The sequence below is a fragment of the Xiphophorus couchianus genome, chromosome 22, assembly GCF_001444195.1.
Source record: "Xiphophorus couchianus chromosome 22, X_couchianus-1.0, whole genome shotgun sequence".
In the NCBI taxonomy this organism is placed as follows: Eukaryota; Metazoa; Chordata; class Actinopteri; order Cyprinodontiformes; family Poeciliidae; genus Xiphophorus; species Xiphophorus couchianus.
This window is the reverse complement of record NC_040249.1, coordinates 19,119,965-19,136,632: the sequence shown is the minus strand read 5'-3', so window position 1 is coordinate 19,136,632 and position 16,668 is coordinate 19,119,965. Positions and strand designations below refer to the sequence as shown.

The following is a 16,668-nucleotide window of genomic DNA, read 5'->3' as shown; positions in this document are numbered from 1 at the left end:
TTAATACCAACTTACTTTGCATTAATCCTGATGAATGTTTTGTTTTTACTGTTTATATTTGCATTTTAAACCTTCAACAAAAATGTGCTGCGTTTTATGTAACCAAAAGCCCAACTAGGGACATGAACTGCAAATTAGCTCGTGCTATAAATATTCAAGTGTGATATAACCCAACTTAACATTTGCCTCTGTAGAAATAAACGAGTAAAAAAAAAAAATAACACTTGGGACAAAGGAAGCCAGAGAGAAAGGAGGGGGAGACACAGGGAGCGAGAGAGCAGGAGGAGAATATAAAAGAGGAGGGTCAAGAAAGAGAAAGGGATGGAGAAGAGAGGCAGAGAGAGCGAGGTGCTAGAAGGTCACCCGCTTTCTGCCAGGTTCCTGGGTTCCCATCCCCTTACTACAAAAGGGCCCGGCAGGCCTGAATTAGAGGAGGGGGGTCAAGAGAGGGGAGGCGCCCATTCACAAAAAGCCATGTTTCCCCCTTTACTTGAGGCCTTCACACCCTTACCTCCAGCCCCATGGCAGCAGCTTGAGTCTGCCATTATCCCCTCTTCAGCCATCTGACACTCCAGCACAAGCCAATTATCAAGGCCTCTGCTCCTGCACAGCTTCCCTCATACTGATGTGCATATACACACAAAGGGCCTAAAACAGTGCATACCACTAGGAGCTGGCTCCAGATCTGCAGTGCATGCAAAAGCATTTCCTTCTGAAAACTCTAAAATATGATTTTTCTGCTTGCTGAATCTGGATCATAAAGCAAGAAAAGAGGAATTGGAAAGCACACAGAGGCTATTATAAACATATCAGTAATTACACTGGAGTTAGTATATCACAAAGTCGTTTTGCCCAAATGGAAGCTGTTCTAAATTTAGTTTTAAAAAGTGAATTTTGCTTTAAAATGACATGTCTTTTAAAACACAGCATTGTTTCATGCCACAAGAACTTCAATAAAGGACTTTTTGTTTCTGCTCTTCTCTGTGTCCATTAGGCCTGGAATATAGCAAGCAAAGCTTGTACACATGAAAGGTCTCAGTGTCCCCCCCTTCTGTTTCACAACTGAATTACATGTAAAAAAAAAAAAGCAAAACAGATCAAATGAACAAGAGCACAGCTGACACAGAATATGATTACAGGATAAATAAGCATTTTCTTTGATGAACACCTTTAGCGATTTTTAAATGCTGAGTCAGACAGTATTACAACAGTTGGATAACAATTACTGTGACTGTACAGATTCTACACAAGTTTTCACCCCCTTTACCCAAAAACTTGATGTTATAGATGGTTGATGTTATATACAAAATTCAGTGCAATTATTTGCCTCAAGATGTTGCCTAATTAGTAAATAGAGCCCACCTGAGAACAATTCAATCTCAGTAAAATACATCTCTTAGAGTCAATGCACTTCTTAACCTGTCATGTGAAAATGGAAAAGACTATGACACTACTGAAAATCCACCTAATCTGAAAGGAGGGAAAGAAGTGGATCAGACACAAAAACAGTCAATGGTAATTATGGAGCAGCTGCAAAGATCCACAGCTCAGGTGAAGAATCTGCCACTGGAATAAATATTAGACACACATTCCACAAATCTGACCTTTGTGGAAGAGTGGCGAGAAAAAATTTCCCGTTTTCATTTCCTTAAACCATTAATTTGACACAGCAAACATAAAGAAAGTGCTTCTCTGATCAAACGAGACCAAAGTTCAACTGCTTGGTATACATTCAAAATGCTATGGGTGGAAAGACCTAACACTGCACATCCTGTGCTAATAACACTGCGGAGGATGGTAGCATCAGCACTATGCTGAACTGGAGGTTGGCCTCCAGCAGAACAGCCCTAAACATACAGCCAGAGTTACTCTGCAAAGGTATGAATGAAAGAATATTCAGGTGTCAGAATGGCCCAATCAAAGTTCAGACATGAATCCATTTCAAACCGGTTTCTCCAAGACTTAGAAATTTGTGAATAGACCCTGCTGTAACTGCAGCAAAAAGATGGTTTAACAACATATTTAGTCATGGCGCTGAATAGTAAAAATCACTCCACACTTTTCAGTTTTGTATATACAAAGAACTGCAAATCTAGAATTATTTTCCCTTTTTGCCACAAAAAGTGATAGTGATAGAAGTGATAGTACAATCACTTCATGTGATTGTACTATCACATGAAGTACAATCAAATTTGTGGTAATGTCAAAAAGTTCAAAGTTGTATGAATACTTTAGCAAGTCAAACTTATGTATCTACTAGACTGGAAATGTGACACTGTGGCTGACTGAAAGAAGGGACAGAGCAGACTCTGCTTCTCAGATCAATGGCAAAGATGGAGGCTTTTATCAGACTGATGGTTCATCAGTGTTAAACCGCTAAAATAAAGAAAACAGAGAAAAAGGCAGAAAAACCTCTGCAATGTACAGATGAAGCACTAATGTACATTCATTCTGAGGTGGTGTCAGCCGTGGGCTGACAACAGAGAATGAGTGTGTGTATATGGGCTTCCTCCAGAACATACTTAATTAGACTTAATTAGTAAAAAGTGCTTTGGAGAACATGCAAATTCTGTGCAGCAGGTTGTAGACAGTCTGTAAGCCAAGCAGACTCGAGTGTCCAGAGCAGATCAAAAGCTCGGACTCTGATGTCTGTAAACAAGGGGGAGGATTTCAGTCCCGCTGGCTCCCTCCTCCACACAGAGCTGTCTGTGTTACTCTTAGACTCAGGCTCTTAAAATAATAAGTGATGGGAGACTGTGAGCTTAGGATGACCAGGGAGTTCCCTCTATTCAGGCAGCAGCAAATATTTTGACCTGTGCTGCGCTGATTTAGTGCAAGATTACATCTGTACCTATGCCCAGACACCCAAAGCTCACACTGCAACACCTGAAAATGACGCACACATACCTCTGTCTTCGACCTCTGAGAATAAATATTTTAAAAAGTCTTTCTCACATTATTGAATTACATCTTACAGGAAATGCAGGATGTGTGTGCCTATAGGGTGTGATTGCGTTCTAATATTTCAGCTTGGAGGAGAGAGCTGTCGTCAGCTGAACCACAAACAGAGCACTGCCGCAACCAATCAACTCTGAAGAAAGGGCCTCTTTTTTGTTTTACCTAAAGCATAACAGAGCCTATGATGTGGGAAACAGTTCAACAGCTCAAATAGAAAGAGAAAAAATGTCAGCTGAGATGCAGCAGAGAGATCAACAAAAGAAGTTAATCGTCTACAATAGCTAGTGTTAAGTTTTTCCTCCGCAAGCAAAGATCTCTCTGTTGCCCAGGAATTACTGACCTGAGAGCAGAGTAGGACCCTAAAGACAGCGATGTAAAGTCTGGGTGGTAGTAAAGGTAGACAGAAGACACACATGCAGGCAAGATGTCAATCACTCCCACGGCTACGATGCGTCCATCCAGCCAGTACTGTTGGTGGAAGGAGCCGTATCCCATCTCCGGTCCATCTGGAGAATGTTCTGCCTGTAGAAATAGTAACAAATAAATAACAAAACAGGAACAAAGGAAAGGAATAAATTAATGGAAATAATTTAGGGTCACTGTCCTGCTAGACAATGAACCTCTATCAGTCCTTTATAACAAAAATAAAATGTTTTTAAGGATTTTTCTCCACCCAACATGACCAGCTTCCCTGTTCTTGCTGAAGAAAAGCATCCACATAGCATAGAAATGCCACCATGTTTCACAGGTGGCTTGTTCAGGAATGTGCAAATAGTAACAATAACTGTCAAGTTACAAATAATTCATTCTGAGCTGTGAATCTCTGCAGCTCCTCCCGAGTTACCATGGTTGCTTCTCTGGTTAATGCTCTCTTTGCTCATATTTGTAGGTCTGCAGCTGAGCCATAATCTTTCCAATGAGATATTGAAGGCTTAGGATATTGACTACCTAACTCTACTTTGAATTTTCCACAACTTCACATGACCTGCCTGGTGTGGTGTTAATGATGCCATTCACAAGCTGCATGTGCCCTGACATTGTCTATGTTCACTATATTAAAACCACCAAAATACATTGAATTTTGTGGTTATAATGCAGCAAAATGTAAAAAACAAAGCTCCCGTTATATCTTAAATATATATTCACACAATTGTATAATGGTGCATTATAACTGCTGTATTTCTCGGCCAAGTCTTGTGCATTATGAGTGGGTGTGTACAGTAGCCTCCCATTTAGCCTGCTAATGGTTCCCAAATGTGGAGTGAAAGCTGGAGCAAGGAGGGGTTGCGGCTGGGTGACGTGAAGGACTGACCACAGAAACTCTCCAGGAGAGGACTTTTTAATAAAAGAACCTGCGTGAGCAAAACCCATTCCACCAAGCGGTTGTGGCATGCTGCCAAGCTTTCTACTATATATCTGCGTCCGCTCATTCCATGTGGCACCGAAGAATGTGGGTGTAAGTGTGCACCCACGAGTTCGAGTCTATCCTATTAACAAAATGCTTATGTTTTTCACAGACACACTGTTTCTCATAAGAATCTGCATGCTGGGTTTTTCAATCAAACTACTTTTGCGCTTTTATCCCTACGGCTTAAGACCAGAGGCTTGGGGTTAGGGTTAAAAGTCATGTTAAGTTGGAGTATTTATGTATGTGTAGGGGTGTGTGTGTGTGTGTGTGCACGTCTTTCTTCAGTGCACTAGTAACAGGATCCTGTTCCTGAGCCAACATTCATCTGGACGCAGTTAAGCGGCAGACACTGCCAGTTATCACAACACAGAGAGAGCTGGCTGAGTAATCCAGGGATCCGCTGGGGCCACATTCTGACCAAATTAAACCTGACCAAACAGAAATAAGGCACATAGACTGAAATACACAGTCCCAGCAGAGCTGATGGTTTTCTTAGATGTAGCCGGTCACTCAAAATCAGACACGGGTCTGATCACCTTTATAACGCCATTCACACCAGAGTCAGACACAACTATCTGTTTATAGAGCAGCTTGTTATTTCCAGCCAATAGTTGCTCCAAAAACACTGGAGTCTTTGTCAGAGGCCCCACTCGGTCATTTACAAGCTCTTAGTAATGGAAAATAACACAAAATGGTTTGTTTTACCTCACCTGGAGTACCCCACCCCATCATTGTGAACAATGATGTGTTTGAGCCTGAATGTTATTATGAATCATGCACCGTCCACTTTAGATCTCATCTGACTGACCTGTGTGCCACCTCAGACGACAGCTTAATGGTCATGTCCTTGCCACTGTGACAACAATCTCAACATTCCCTTGAACACTTCAAACCACCTGCCAGCTTTCCCAGTAGCCCCAAATCGCTCACATATGGCCGAAACACAAGGACATGTGGAAAGCATGCAGAACAGAGCGAAGAGGTGGGTGAACACCATGATGGTTTCAACCTTTTGATTGTTTCTGAAGTAACGTTTAGTTAACACTATCAAATTTAAAAAACTTTGAAAGTGATAGTATTTAATTCAGCTCTATGCAGTTACAGTGCTTAGTATCGTCTCCATCTTTATCTACAAGCAGCCTGGCCATCGCCTTCCTATGCAATTTCACTCAACCCTCATCTCCTATCAGTGATTTGTTTGGGCTCTCTCCTATTTCACTGGATTCCTTCAGTAGAATTAGCAAACAGAAGAATAAGTTGTGTACAATGATGTTGTTTTTCTGCAGTGTTTTAGAATTGTGGTCTGTCTGTAGTTTTAGGAATGTCTTGTGTGTCTCTATGCTGTTGTAGTTACATTTATAATTTTAGAACAGCCTGCTGTATGGTAAACAATGGCTTTGTTGGCAGCTGGAACACTTTAGATCATGCAAAGTTTAGAAACCACAGGTAAAGTTTAAAACTTAAAGAGGTCTTTATGCCTAAATAAACAGTGAAATGAATGCTTTTAAAGTTTGCGATTTTTAGCTAAACACAAAAGGTTGTATGTTTAAATTTAATGGAGTATGTCAAAGCATACAACCAATAAAACCAATAAAAAAAAACTTTATTTTTAGATATTTGAATTTTTATGTTACAGAAAGTAGGGTCATAATTTACAAATGTTTCCATATTTAATTTTATTTTTCATACAGGGTGGCTGTATGCTTTTCAAAGATCTTGTGGAACTAATTTCTTACTTCAAATACAGTAAATACTTTTATTTCTCACTGGGGTTTTAGGCCAGGCCCCACAAAAGTTCCACAAAAACACAGAGGATCTCACAGAACAAACCACTAAGAATGTGATGAATCATCTACCAACCATAGTATTAAGAGCTCAGACAGACAAATTAAGAAAAAGCTTAGGATAGGGAGCACATAATGCAGGAGTTTGAGTTCAGTCCAGCTAATAAAATTTAAGCCACCTCCAGCTTTGCAAAACTCAGCATGACTACTCCTCATTATATTTGAGAGTTGCCACTGTTCCTCTCATGGCATTAATGTAAATGTGCTGCGAAAAGAGAGGAAGGAAAGATCCAGGTGAGGTTAAAAACCTGGATTTTACCATGAATCCTTTACAATTCAGAATAAATGAAACGGCAACAAATAAACACACAGGTCAGACAGCTGCAGCTGCATTTGTAGCTATGCAGTTTTTCCAAACACTTTAGAGATGCAGGTTTACATGCGAGCTGAACCACACGGTTTGGAGGTCCATGTGGAGAGAGTCTGTGTGTATGTGTGTGTGCTCTAATAGCTCTCAGATTAGAGACAGATGGAGAACAACATGCAGAGCAGTGCAGATTTTTATGCATGATAACTCAACACTTGGAGAGGAACAGGAGGAGACAGAGAAGGAGATCATCGAAAGTAATAAAACCAAGTTGTGCAAGAGGAGGCAAAATGAAAAGGAGATGGCCGTTTGGAAGGGAGGAGACAGTCCAGGCAGAAAAATGTGTTAGGCAGCGTGCCACTGCGTGAACACGTATACGTATGTGTGCTGAACTGTGTAATTCAGAGTGCCTGGTCGCCAGCTTTGACGAGGTGATAAAAGCTTGTTTCCTATAAACACTAATGATGTTCATTAGTGAAGACCTGAGGGGCCACACGGGACAAAACGGAGTGACTGTGTTTGTGTCCGTCTGTTTGAATGTGCTTCTGGACGTCAAACCCATTAAAGTGGCTCCAATAAGTACCCGTCTTGGGGTCTAATTGTTGCTGTAATTGTCCTGACCCAACAGGGCCACTGGTGTTTCTCAATGACGGAGCTCACCGGGTCTGTGGTGTGTTCATATCCCGCAGTGAAAACACAGAAGCTTAAAACTAAGTGCCTTTTAGTAATTTTCCTTTATTTTAAATAATCTAAATAGCTACCATTTAAAACAAGTAAGATTTTAATCATACATTGACCTTAGAAGCAGACATAGGATCTTTTTGGTGCGTAAAGTTTGAGCTTCTTGGTCACAATTACAAGTATATTTGAAAGAATTGAGGTAAGACTTTCAAATGTAAAAACATTGCACAAACTGTCAAAAATAGTGATGGTTGCATTATGCTGAGGTTGTGTTTCACTGCCAATGGTTATGATTAACTGCATAAAGAAAACAGAATAATGATGGAGGGACTACCTCCAAATTCTTCAACATCCCGTTACACAAGCAGTTACATGGTTGAAACCTGGACACAATTGAGTGTTCCAGTAGGACATTTATCTCAAACACACAAAAACTGGTTTAAGAAAGGATAGAGCATGTTGACATCAAGTTTTTAGAGTAACCTTCACACAGCCCTGACTTCAAAATTGTTGAAGATTTATAGGCCATGATAAAAATACTGGCTAAGAAAACCTAACAATTTCAATGAACTCGACCAATTCTTGTCAAATACCCCAAAAAATTATGCTAGAGGGTTGGTGATTGCTTCTTGCCGACTACAGTAGACTGCTAGTATTTCCAACTATAACATTTTTGGCTAAAATCCTCATATACTTGAGACCCCCACATAAGAATGCTAATAACTGCCTATTTTAATAGTTCAAACTACAAATATACCTTAAATGCATTAATATAGACAGTCGAAAATGTCTTAGCACTACACCAGAAGCTAACATCCATGGACTTCCTTATCTCCGCTCTTGGGGATACCGACAATGCACACGAAATGCCATTGCATTTTGGCAAGGTATTTCAGCTCCTCAAGCTCCATTTTCTTTCAAATACTTTAAATATGCTCTATGAAAACATCTGCAAATAGGCTAACTTTAGAAACTAAATTGGAGCTATGTTTCACAGAAAAATCTAAGAATACTGAACTGTGAACAGGTCAACTGTATGAGTGTATGTAAAATTCTCACTGGCAATGTAAGGCTTGAAACTGATGGCCATAAAAACTGATGCATTTCTTCATAATTTATGTCTCACAATATAACGTAACGGTAGTGGTATGGTAGTGATTCTGTTCTTTCTGTAAAAGAGCAAAATCTGTTCTGAGGTCCTCAAGTTGAGTGCAATAGTACTTGTGCAATCTGGAGACCACATTTCTCAGTTTTCCTTTCCCCCTCTACTTAGGTGAGACTAAAGTAAACCCCCAAATATGCAAAAGAATCCCCTTCTTGAATATCTTAACCCCACTCAATCCAGCTGAAGGATCATTGGCGGAGAGCGAGCAAAGGGAACATATGTGGTAGACCAGGAAAACTGGTGAACAGTTGTTTTCATTAGGATATTTCTGTTTTTAATTGAGATTTGTAAGACCATAAAAAGTCTTTAATCTTGGAGCAAATCCTTCCAGATAACGTATATGGACAAACACAAACATTTTGAAAAAGGTTTTGTTTAACTGTCAACAAGTTAAAGAAAATACATACCTCTAGTGGTGAATCACAAAGAAATCTCCGGAACTGTGGAGGGAACGGAGAGAGAAGATAGAAACTGTTAGTTTTCTGGGTCACCAACTCTTTTCAATAGGCACAAATGAAAACCATACACATCTCCTTTGCCGTCTTATATTGTTTATCCGTTTCCATTTTCTCCTGGCTTAGCCATCACAGAACCTTCCATTCTGTACAGGCATAAAAGAAGCCTTTATTTACACAAATGAAAACATTTACCCTTTCGGCCAAGGCTTGCAGTCTAGGAGAGGACACAATGACAGCTAAAATAAGCAGCGCTGCCAACGTCAGAAATCCATCGCTCAACGTACGTTAAAACGCACAGCAGATATCAATTACAGTGGGGGTCTCTGTGTTTGGAAATAAGCATCTTTGGTCTATTATCTATAATATTTCCTGTACTTCTTTTTAGCTGAGGAATTGAGAGTGGTGTGTTTACAGTAGTGTTGGCCTTTGGGCAGGAAAACAAATTCTGCCTCCTTCAAGATTATCCGTTCCAAAACTAGAAATGTAGCAGTGATGGACAGTTTTCACTTTTATACTGTCGCACTCCATTTCACAAACACATACGTGACTCTTATTTGCTTATTTTCATAATCTAAAGTTTGATGTGTGTTGAGCAGGTCTCACAAAAACAACAATAAAAATATCAATCACATAGACACAAAGGCTGCAGATAAGAGTTTTAAAACAGGAGGCATAATTTATGCTGGGTTTCATATTGTCCAAAGCTGTTTCACACACTAAGAGGTTACATAATGACTAAGTTTATTTACTGCCAAAATCCCCAACTCTTCCAAAAGAGAGAGCGTTCCTCCATTTGTTGGCCACAGCTGTTGTGAGCACCAATGACATTAAACAAACTTTATTAGTTACTGCTAAGAGCTTATGTTATTGTCACAGTTTTAAATCATTTGACATTGGTCCATACATGAAGGAATGAAGCACATTTTGCACAAATTTAGATATTGCTACTTCATATGCATGTAGCAATTGGAAAATTAAGTGTGCAACTTTGTCAAGATTGAGTGTCTTTTTGTGCCACTGCTAGCTTGTTTCTTTATCCACAACTAATAGCCCTAAATTATCTTGGGCTGCAACTTCAATGTTCTATACATGAGTGAACCCAAGAGGTCAAGCCATCATTAGATAAACTAATCACTAAACAGGTTTAAGTCTCCTGTTGTGCCAGATACTGCAAGAATACTGTATGTCAACTTTTTTTTTATAGCTGGAATATTTCCAAAACTACAACAATACACTTTGACTATTCTAAACTCTACAGGTGCAAACTACAAATCACAACAAACTAAATCCTCTGACCTTAAATGTAAGTTTTGAAAGCCATTTATAGTGTGAGAAGCAAAGGTGAAACTAAAAATGCTACACAGTGCCTTTACACACAACTTCAATGTGTACCACATTAAAAAGACAACAAATGAAAGACTGCTTAAATATAAGACAAATATGATTATAATCTGAATTTGCTGTACATTAATTTACCAAGTATGTCATCCATGAAAAGTAATTGGCATATTTGTCACATTATTAAACAATGGAATTAACTGGTGCTTTGATAATGTGCATACAAGTCTAATAAAAACATGCTCCAAACAACTACTTTTTGAAATGTGGAAACTAATTCTATTGAGTCAGCTTTGCTGGTGTGCAGAAGACCTCATCAAGATGCAAGTAAAGTGCAATTTTCCACTCCTTGCTCTGCCAGTCAAATTACTAACTGTAAAACTTCCAATGTGCAGTATAGCTGAAAGGCACAAACAAAACATTTGTTAAAACTGGGGGGGGAAAGGCTGGTTTACCAACAGAAAAACAGCTGCAGTTATTAGATGACATCATTTATTGGGGCCCTGCAAAATTAATGGCTGCTGTATGTGTGTGAGTGAGACAGAAATACCAAAAAATAATTTGTGGTTGAATACTGTACCGTTTAGTAAGCCACAGCCTAAACGTTAACTATGCATTTAAAACTTTTAATGCATCCAAATGAATACGTGGAATGTGCCTCAGCTCTGAACACGTTTTCTCAGTCTCTCCTCCTCCTCCTCCTTATACCACTTGCAAGGTTAACCCAGATATGCAAATCTACACCGTCACAGTCACTGCAAGATATGAAGTTTATGCAAAGGCAAAGTCAACTGGCATGGAGGAAGAAAAGAAGGATTTCTGCATAACTTTAATAGCACCACCTTTTTTAGTCTGATCAGATACGGAGTAAATCCATGAAGCTGCAGATGGAACATCCTCATGTGCATCCACATATGGAGTCCATCTCTTCCTTCTCAACTCTCCCTTTCTTACAGTAAACACCCATCTGTGTACAATTAAAGCTTGCAAGCAGCCATTGCAAGCACACACGGTTGTGTTCTTGCACACATACAGTACATTTAAACAAACACATCTGCTTCAGCCTAATTGCTACTTCAACCTCTCTCATCAGTGTGATCTTTGTACAGTCAAACTGCTGCACTTATAAGTGACAATATGCCTGTACCAGTTATGTACAGGCATAAGTAGAACAACTAGTTATGCCAGTACAATCTGTTAATATTTTGTTCTCTTTGGTTACAGCTTTGCTTAACGTATATACAAATAAGTTACAGAGACTTGTAATATCATGCAAAGCTCAGCGTGGTAAAAACAAACCAGTGTAGAGTTACAGTGGAAACTTGGTTGCTGAGTTCTGCTGAATGTCCTTATTGTGCACCAAGATGTTGCAAATAGTTATTTTACTAATTTTTCCAAATCCTCACCAGACATTATTTCAGGAGTTTTTGTTTACATCAAATGCAGATGTAGCAGGATTTGTTTTTCTGACAATGATTCCCACATGTGCAGGTATTGAAAGTCACGGCTCAGTGAAACAGTTAAGACCATTAAGCAACTTACTGTTTGACTTAATGTGTGCATGCATGCCTATCTAAATAATTGCTGGTATGTGCTTCAATTCTGTCAGGAAACTAAAATTAGATGAAGAGGAAATTTTTTTGGCTATTTTCCAATCATGCTTCGCCAGGAAATGCATACATCCCTATACAAACAAAGCACTTCCCCCTGTTAGGATCTTATAATCTCTAAAGATTGAAAACTTTTAGGTAGGGTTAACTTCACTCAGCATGAACACATAGTTTTTTTATTGTCGACTGGCCCAGAACCATATTAATTGTAACCAAAACGTTGTACAAAATGAGACCAATTCTACAATAAATACTAAGCAAGCAAGAACAGGACTGAGCGGTTATGAAAAGGCATTGCGGAAAATATAAAGACTTGTTTTATGCCAACTTTTCCAGACTCCAATAACCAGAATTCTCTGTCTATTTTAACAAGACTGAAAATCCAAAACTATGGCAGATATTTGATTTATTTATCCACTTTACTTGTGAATAAAAGCAAACCAAAAAAACTGTGAAACAATTCTATCATTTTCCAGACTGCATACAAATCCTGATAAGCTCTCCATCTCAAAAAAAAGGAAAACTTGGACTTTGATGAGTCAAAAAATAAAATCTGTAGATTTTGTAAAACATTGTAAAAGAAAAAAAATCTCTTTGCGTGGCAACCATAACGGATCAAACTGTGCAAATTAATAACAGAGCTCAAACAGAAAAACAGCAGGTTTGCATGTTAAGCCGGCATTTTATTCTTACAGTCTGTTTTGTTTTAGTTCGTCTTATTTGTTACATTCCAGTTTTACAGCAGGAAGACTTGCAAACACGAATCTGAAGCTCTGCCTTTACCATTTCTGCAGTGACCTTAGGAAAGCAGCATCAGATTTGTATTAACATGCAAAACACATCCCAAAGAACAACAAAACACATGCATGCACTTGCAGCAGCACTTGTTGCTTTTATTTATTTAAAACTTATTTCATAATCAAAAACATAAACTTATAAAATTATTCTAACAGCAACATTTGAGATTTCTAAAAATGACTTTGCTATAGTTTACTCTCCTCACCTCCATAGAGTAATTAGAAGTCTACACATCATTTAATTGATTTATTCAATCCATCCATCCATCCATCCATCTTCTTCCGCTTATCCGAGGTCGGGTCGCGGGGGTAGCAGCTTCAGAAGGGAGGCCCAGACTTATTCAATATTTTCACTAATACTAGCTTATATTATTGACATATTGGAATGCAAACACTTCGAAACAATTATTCCCAACTTGAGTGAGTAGCTTTAAATGCTGCATTTGCAAAGCAACAAGTTACTCGTATTGCATTTAAAAAAAAATTTTTCAAAGACTTAAAATGAGAGATTACTGAAACAAAATACTGGGAATATCCAAGAACTAAAAAATGCAAAACAAAGTAGCACCACAAAACTCCATCCTTGGTTGGATACAACCTCCCTAACAGGGCCATTCTCTGTCATAAATTTATTTCACTAACCTAGTTCGAACCTGGTTCCTACAGATGAAGGAACTGGGTAAAAGAACTAATCTACAAAACTTCCCTGATTCTTGGAAAAATATTCCTGCAGTGCAAACACACCTTAAAACCTACACATGTCCCATTGAAAGTGGGTTAATAGTACGTAAACAGAATGAATGAATAGTCCCCTATAAAAGCTACAGTACACCTGAGGCATATAAATGAATAAGTTTTCTTTAAAGCGAAATTAACCCAACCATAATTCACCCCATACTTTTACAAACCTCTATATTCATAACATATCCAGCATGGAAAACCAATTTAAAAAAAAAAAATCTGTGCAAAAAACCTCCAGGGAGCAGAGTCACTGATGCAGTTCCACACCTTTATGTTCCATATATATCGAGCTGCAGCTATTCACACATAGTACCTTTAAATAGAGTTAGTGCTTTGGCACCAGACAGGAATCTTACACGGTCTGCCCAATCTGACAGCCTTCATTATTTAATAATTATCTTACTTTTACAAGCTGTAGAATTTTGTATATTTACCTCAGCCTGCTGGCAGAAGGGTGGAGAAGGTTGTTTTTCCACCCTAGAGGGATAAAAGGCCCACTTATGTTGGATGGGATTTCTGAATCTTGGACAAGCTTTTAGAATAATTTTACACAAAAATAAATTATATTGTAACTTTCACACCAAATAAGTTACAATACGGTTTTCAGTGTCTTAATTATATCTAAGCTTTAGTAATGTGTTGACTGAAGCTTGAATTGTTTATTTAGTGACAGCCACATTTATTGTCCCTGATAAATATTTGTATAGGTCTCAACAGAAATTTAGATTTTACTTAGAATCAGAATTTTCTAAATTTAGAAAATTATAAAATTTTAGAATTTTCCAAATTCTAAAAGAATTTAGAAAATTGCAAATTGCAACTTTTGATTGAGTACATTTTTGCAGTGGGGGACAATGTAAAATGTTAGGAAATTATTATTTTTAACAATATCATATGTTATAATTATTAATTCAACTGAAAACCCCTTCAAATTAAATGAAACTGAAACATTTTTCTAATTTAAACTTAGAAGTTTTTAGGAACTCATATCAGCATAAACTATTAATAAATAACCAATGTCTTATAAAGACAGTAGGATGGTAAAGACAGTAAAACAAATATTCATATAAAAAAACTATGGTGTTCATAGCAACCATTAGACTATATTTACACGCCAACTGGTTGTTCTAGAGTGATGCTGATAAAGCCATTATTCTCCTACCATCACAAACTTTGACATGTGGAAATTGATAAACCTTACCGAGACAAAAACTGGGAAAAAAAAACATCCTAAGAAGGTCATGCATACAAAGGCAACAAAGGATGATTATGTGGAACTCTACCATACCTCAGGCCAAATCAACCTAAAAGTTATTCATCAGACACAAAACCAACCTGCTTCCACGCCTATCTCAGAACTAACTCCTATACCAAGCATGGGGATCTTTTAAATACCATTTTAATAATAAACTGGCTGATGTAAAAAGTACGTTTCGAGATTAATAAATTAATTGGTTTGTAAACATTTTTATGGTGTGATATCTGCAAGAAAGTGCTGAAGGTAAAGTCTCTAACCTTGTTATTACCATCTTGTCAGCACAGACTAAACTTTTCATGACTAACATAATTCTGTACATAGTTGGACCTAATTAAAGTGCCTTTTTATACCAACAATTTACAATGAAATACAAGTGAAAATAAAAATAAGGTAGCAGGATACTGTTAGAAGCATCCACAGTAACCTCCAATTAGGTGAGGGATATTAATCATGCAGTACCTCACTCTCTCTACATTCACTTGGGTCATCACCATGAATGGCCATCTGGTAGCGGGCGTACAGCGCCGCCGATTGTTGATACGACGCAGAGAACTGGGGGTCCTCAAAGTTCACCGGCACTAGCCTCACCTTCAAGCACAAGGCGTGGAGGAGACATGGTGGAGGGGATTGGGGTTTATGAGGATTGACAATAAATTTGAAGACGAACAGTAAGGAAAGACGTTACAAAACAAACAAACAAGGATGAAGGGATGCTCAGTTAGCAAACAAGCGCTTTGGCATCATTAGATATGCAACAATGTGTTAGTGATTGAGCAAGGTGGTAATGCAGTTAGACTTATTTTAGTTAGCAAGTTTTGCACAAGGCAAACTTCTACAGAAGCTTGAAATCAAATTCTAAGAGACTGATGAGAAACTTGAGGATGAGGCTAGTGCACTACTCAGTTTTTCACTCAAATCGCTCGAAGAAACCCGTGACGCAATATGGTGTCGGTCCAGGACAGCAGAAATCTTTGGAGAGATTACTGCGGACAGACTGAAACATTCTCTTCTTTAATACCAGAGACCCCCATAATGACCATCAAAAAACATCAGGGTAAGTGTAGATGCACTCGGAAAGAAATTAAAACCTGATTGTAGTTTGGCTACAAAGGACTATTGAATAAAGGCACAAAGTTTAAGAGTTTTTAAGCTACTACCCTCATACAGAAACAGATTTAGACAAACATCACTCTCAACAAAGATTTTTTTGTTTTAGTTAACAATATTATTTAATTTATTGAGTAAAAAAATATATCCAAACCAACTTGGCTGTGTGTGAACAACTAACTTCCCCGCTAAACATTAGCTGCCTGTGCCACCCCCTGGTTTGTAATAACTGGCTATTTGTTTTTATATGGCAGTAGAGGAATTTTGGCCAATTCTCATTTACAGTGTTTAAATTCAGCCCCTGTTAAAGCTGCTTGAGCTGGAACAGCCTGCTTAAGGGCATGCTGCCGCATCTCTATCAGATTTCAGTCAAAACTTTAACTAGGTCACTCCAAATCCTTTCAATATTTGGTCTAGCTGGTGCACTGTGGATCACCGTCATGCTGCGTAACCTAAAACCAATTCATAGATTCATCAATTACTACAAATCATCCAGGTCTTGAAGAACCTGAAGCATCTACACCTTGGAACTCTCCAATGGATGCTATTTTTGGTCTCTTTATTGTTGTTGAATCATGAATGCTTATTTTAATGGAGGCAAGTGAAGCCTGCAGAGCTTTAGATGTTGTTCCGAGTTTACATGTGACCTCCTGCATGAGGCGTTGATATGTTGTTGGAGTAATTTCGAGAAGTCCTGATATACACATTGTTTAATGTTCCACTGTTTTCTGGAGTCTCGTCTTCTTAATTGCTTTGTAATCCTTTCCACATGTCAAATAATATCTTATCACTTCTTGAATTTCCTTAAACTTTATGTTGTTTGTTTGTTTCTCGATTCTTTTCGTTTTATTTTTATTTAAACTTTATTTAACCAGGAAAGTCCTTTAGAGGTTAAAAACCTCTTTTTCCAAAAGAGTCCTGGCAAATCTGCGGGGCAGGCAGTTGGTGTGGTAAATGAATTTGAGCTCAGCTTTTGTGGGCAACTGAATTTGTGAA

The 16,668-nt window shown here is 38.3% G+C and overlaps 1 protein-coding gene across 4 annotated transcripts in view; it reads right to left on the bottom strand.

The window, feature by feature from the left end:
* The window catches only part of ate1 (arginyltransferase 1), a 59,180-nt gene that overhangs the window by 25,600 nt on the left and 16,912 nt on the right, over nucleotides 1-16,668 (bottom strand). For 3 of the 4 annotated variants that reach the window (XM_028006401.1, XM_028006404.1, XM_028006403.1), the window contains 2 exons: nucleotides 8,771-8,803; nucleotides 3,299-3,480 (listed from right to left, as the gene is read on the bottom strand). In XM_028006401.1, the coding sequence (XP_027862202.1) occupies nucleotides 3,299-3,480; nucleotides 8,771-8,803 (215 nt within the window). Of the gene's footprint in view, nucleotides 1-3,298; nucleotides 3,481-8,770; nucleotides 8,804-15,024; nucleotides 15,154-16,668 lie in introns of all 4 variants that reach the window. The other variant, XM_028006402.1, reaches the window with a different exon arrangement.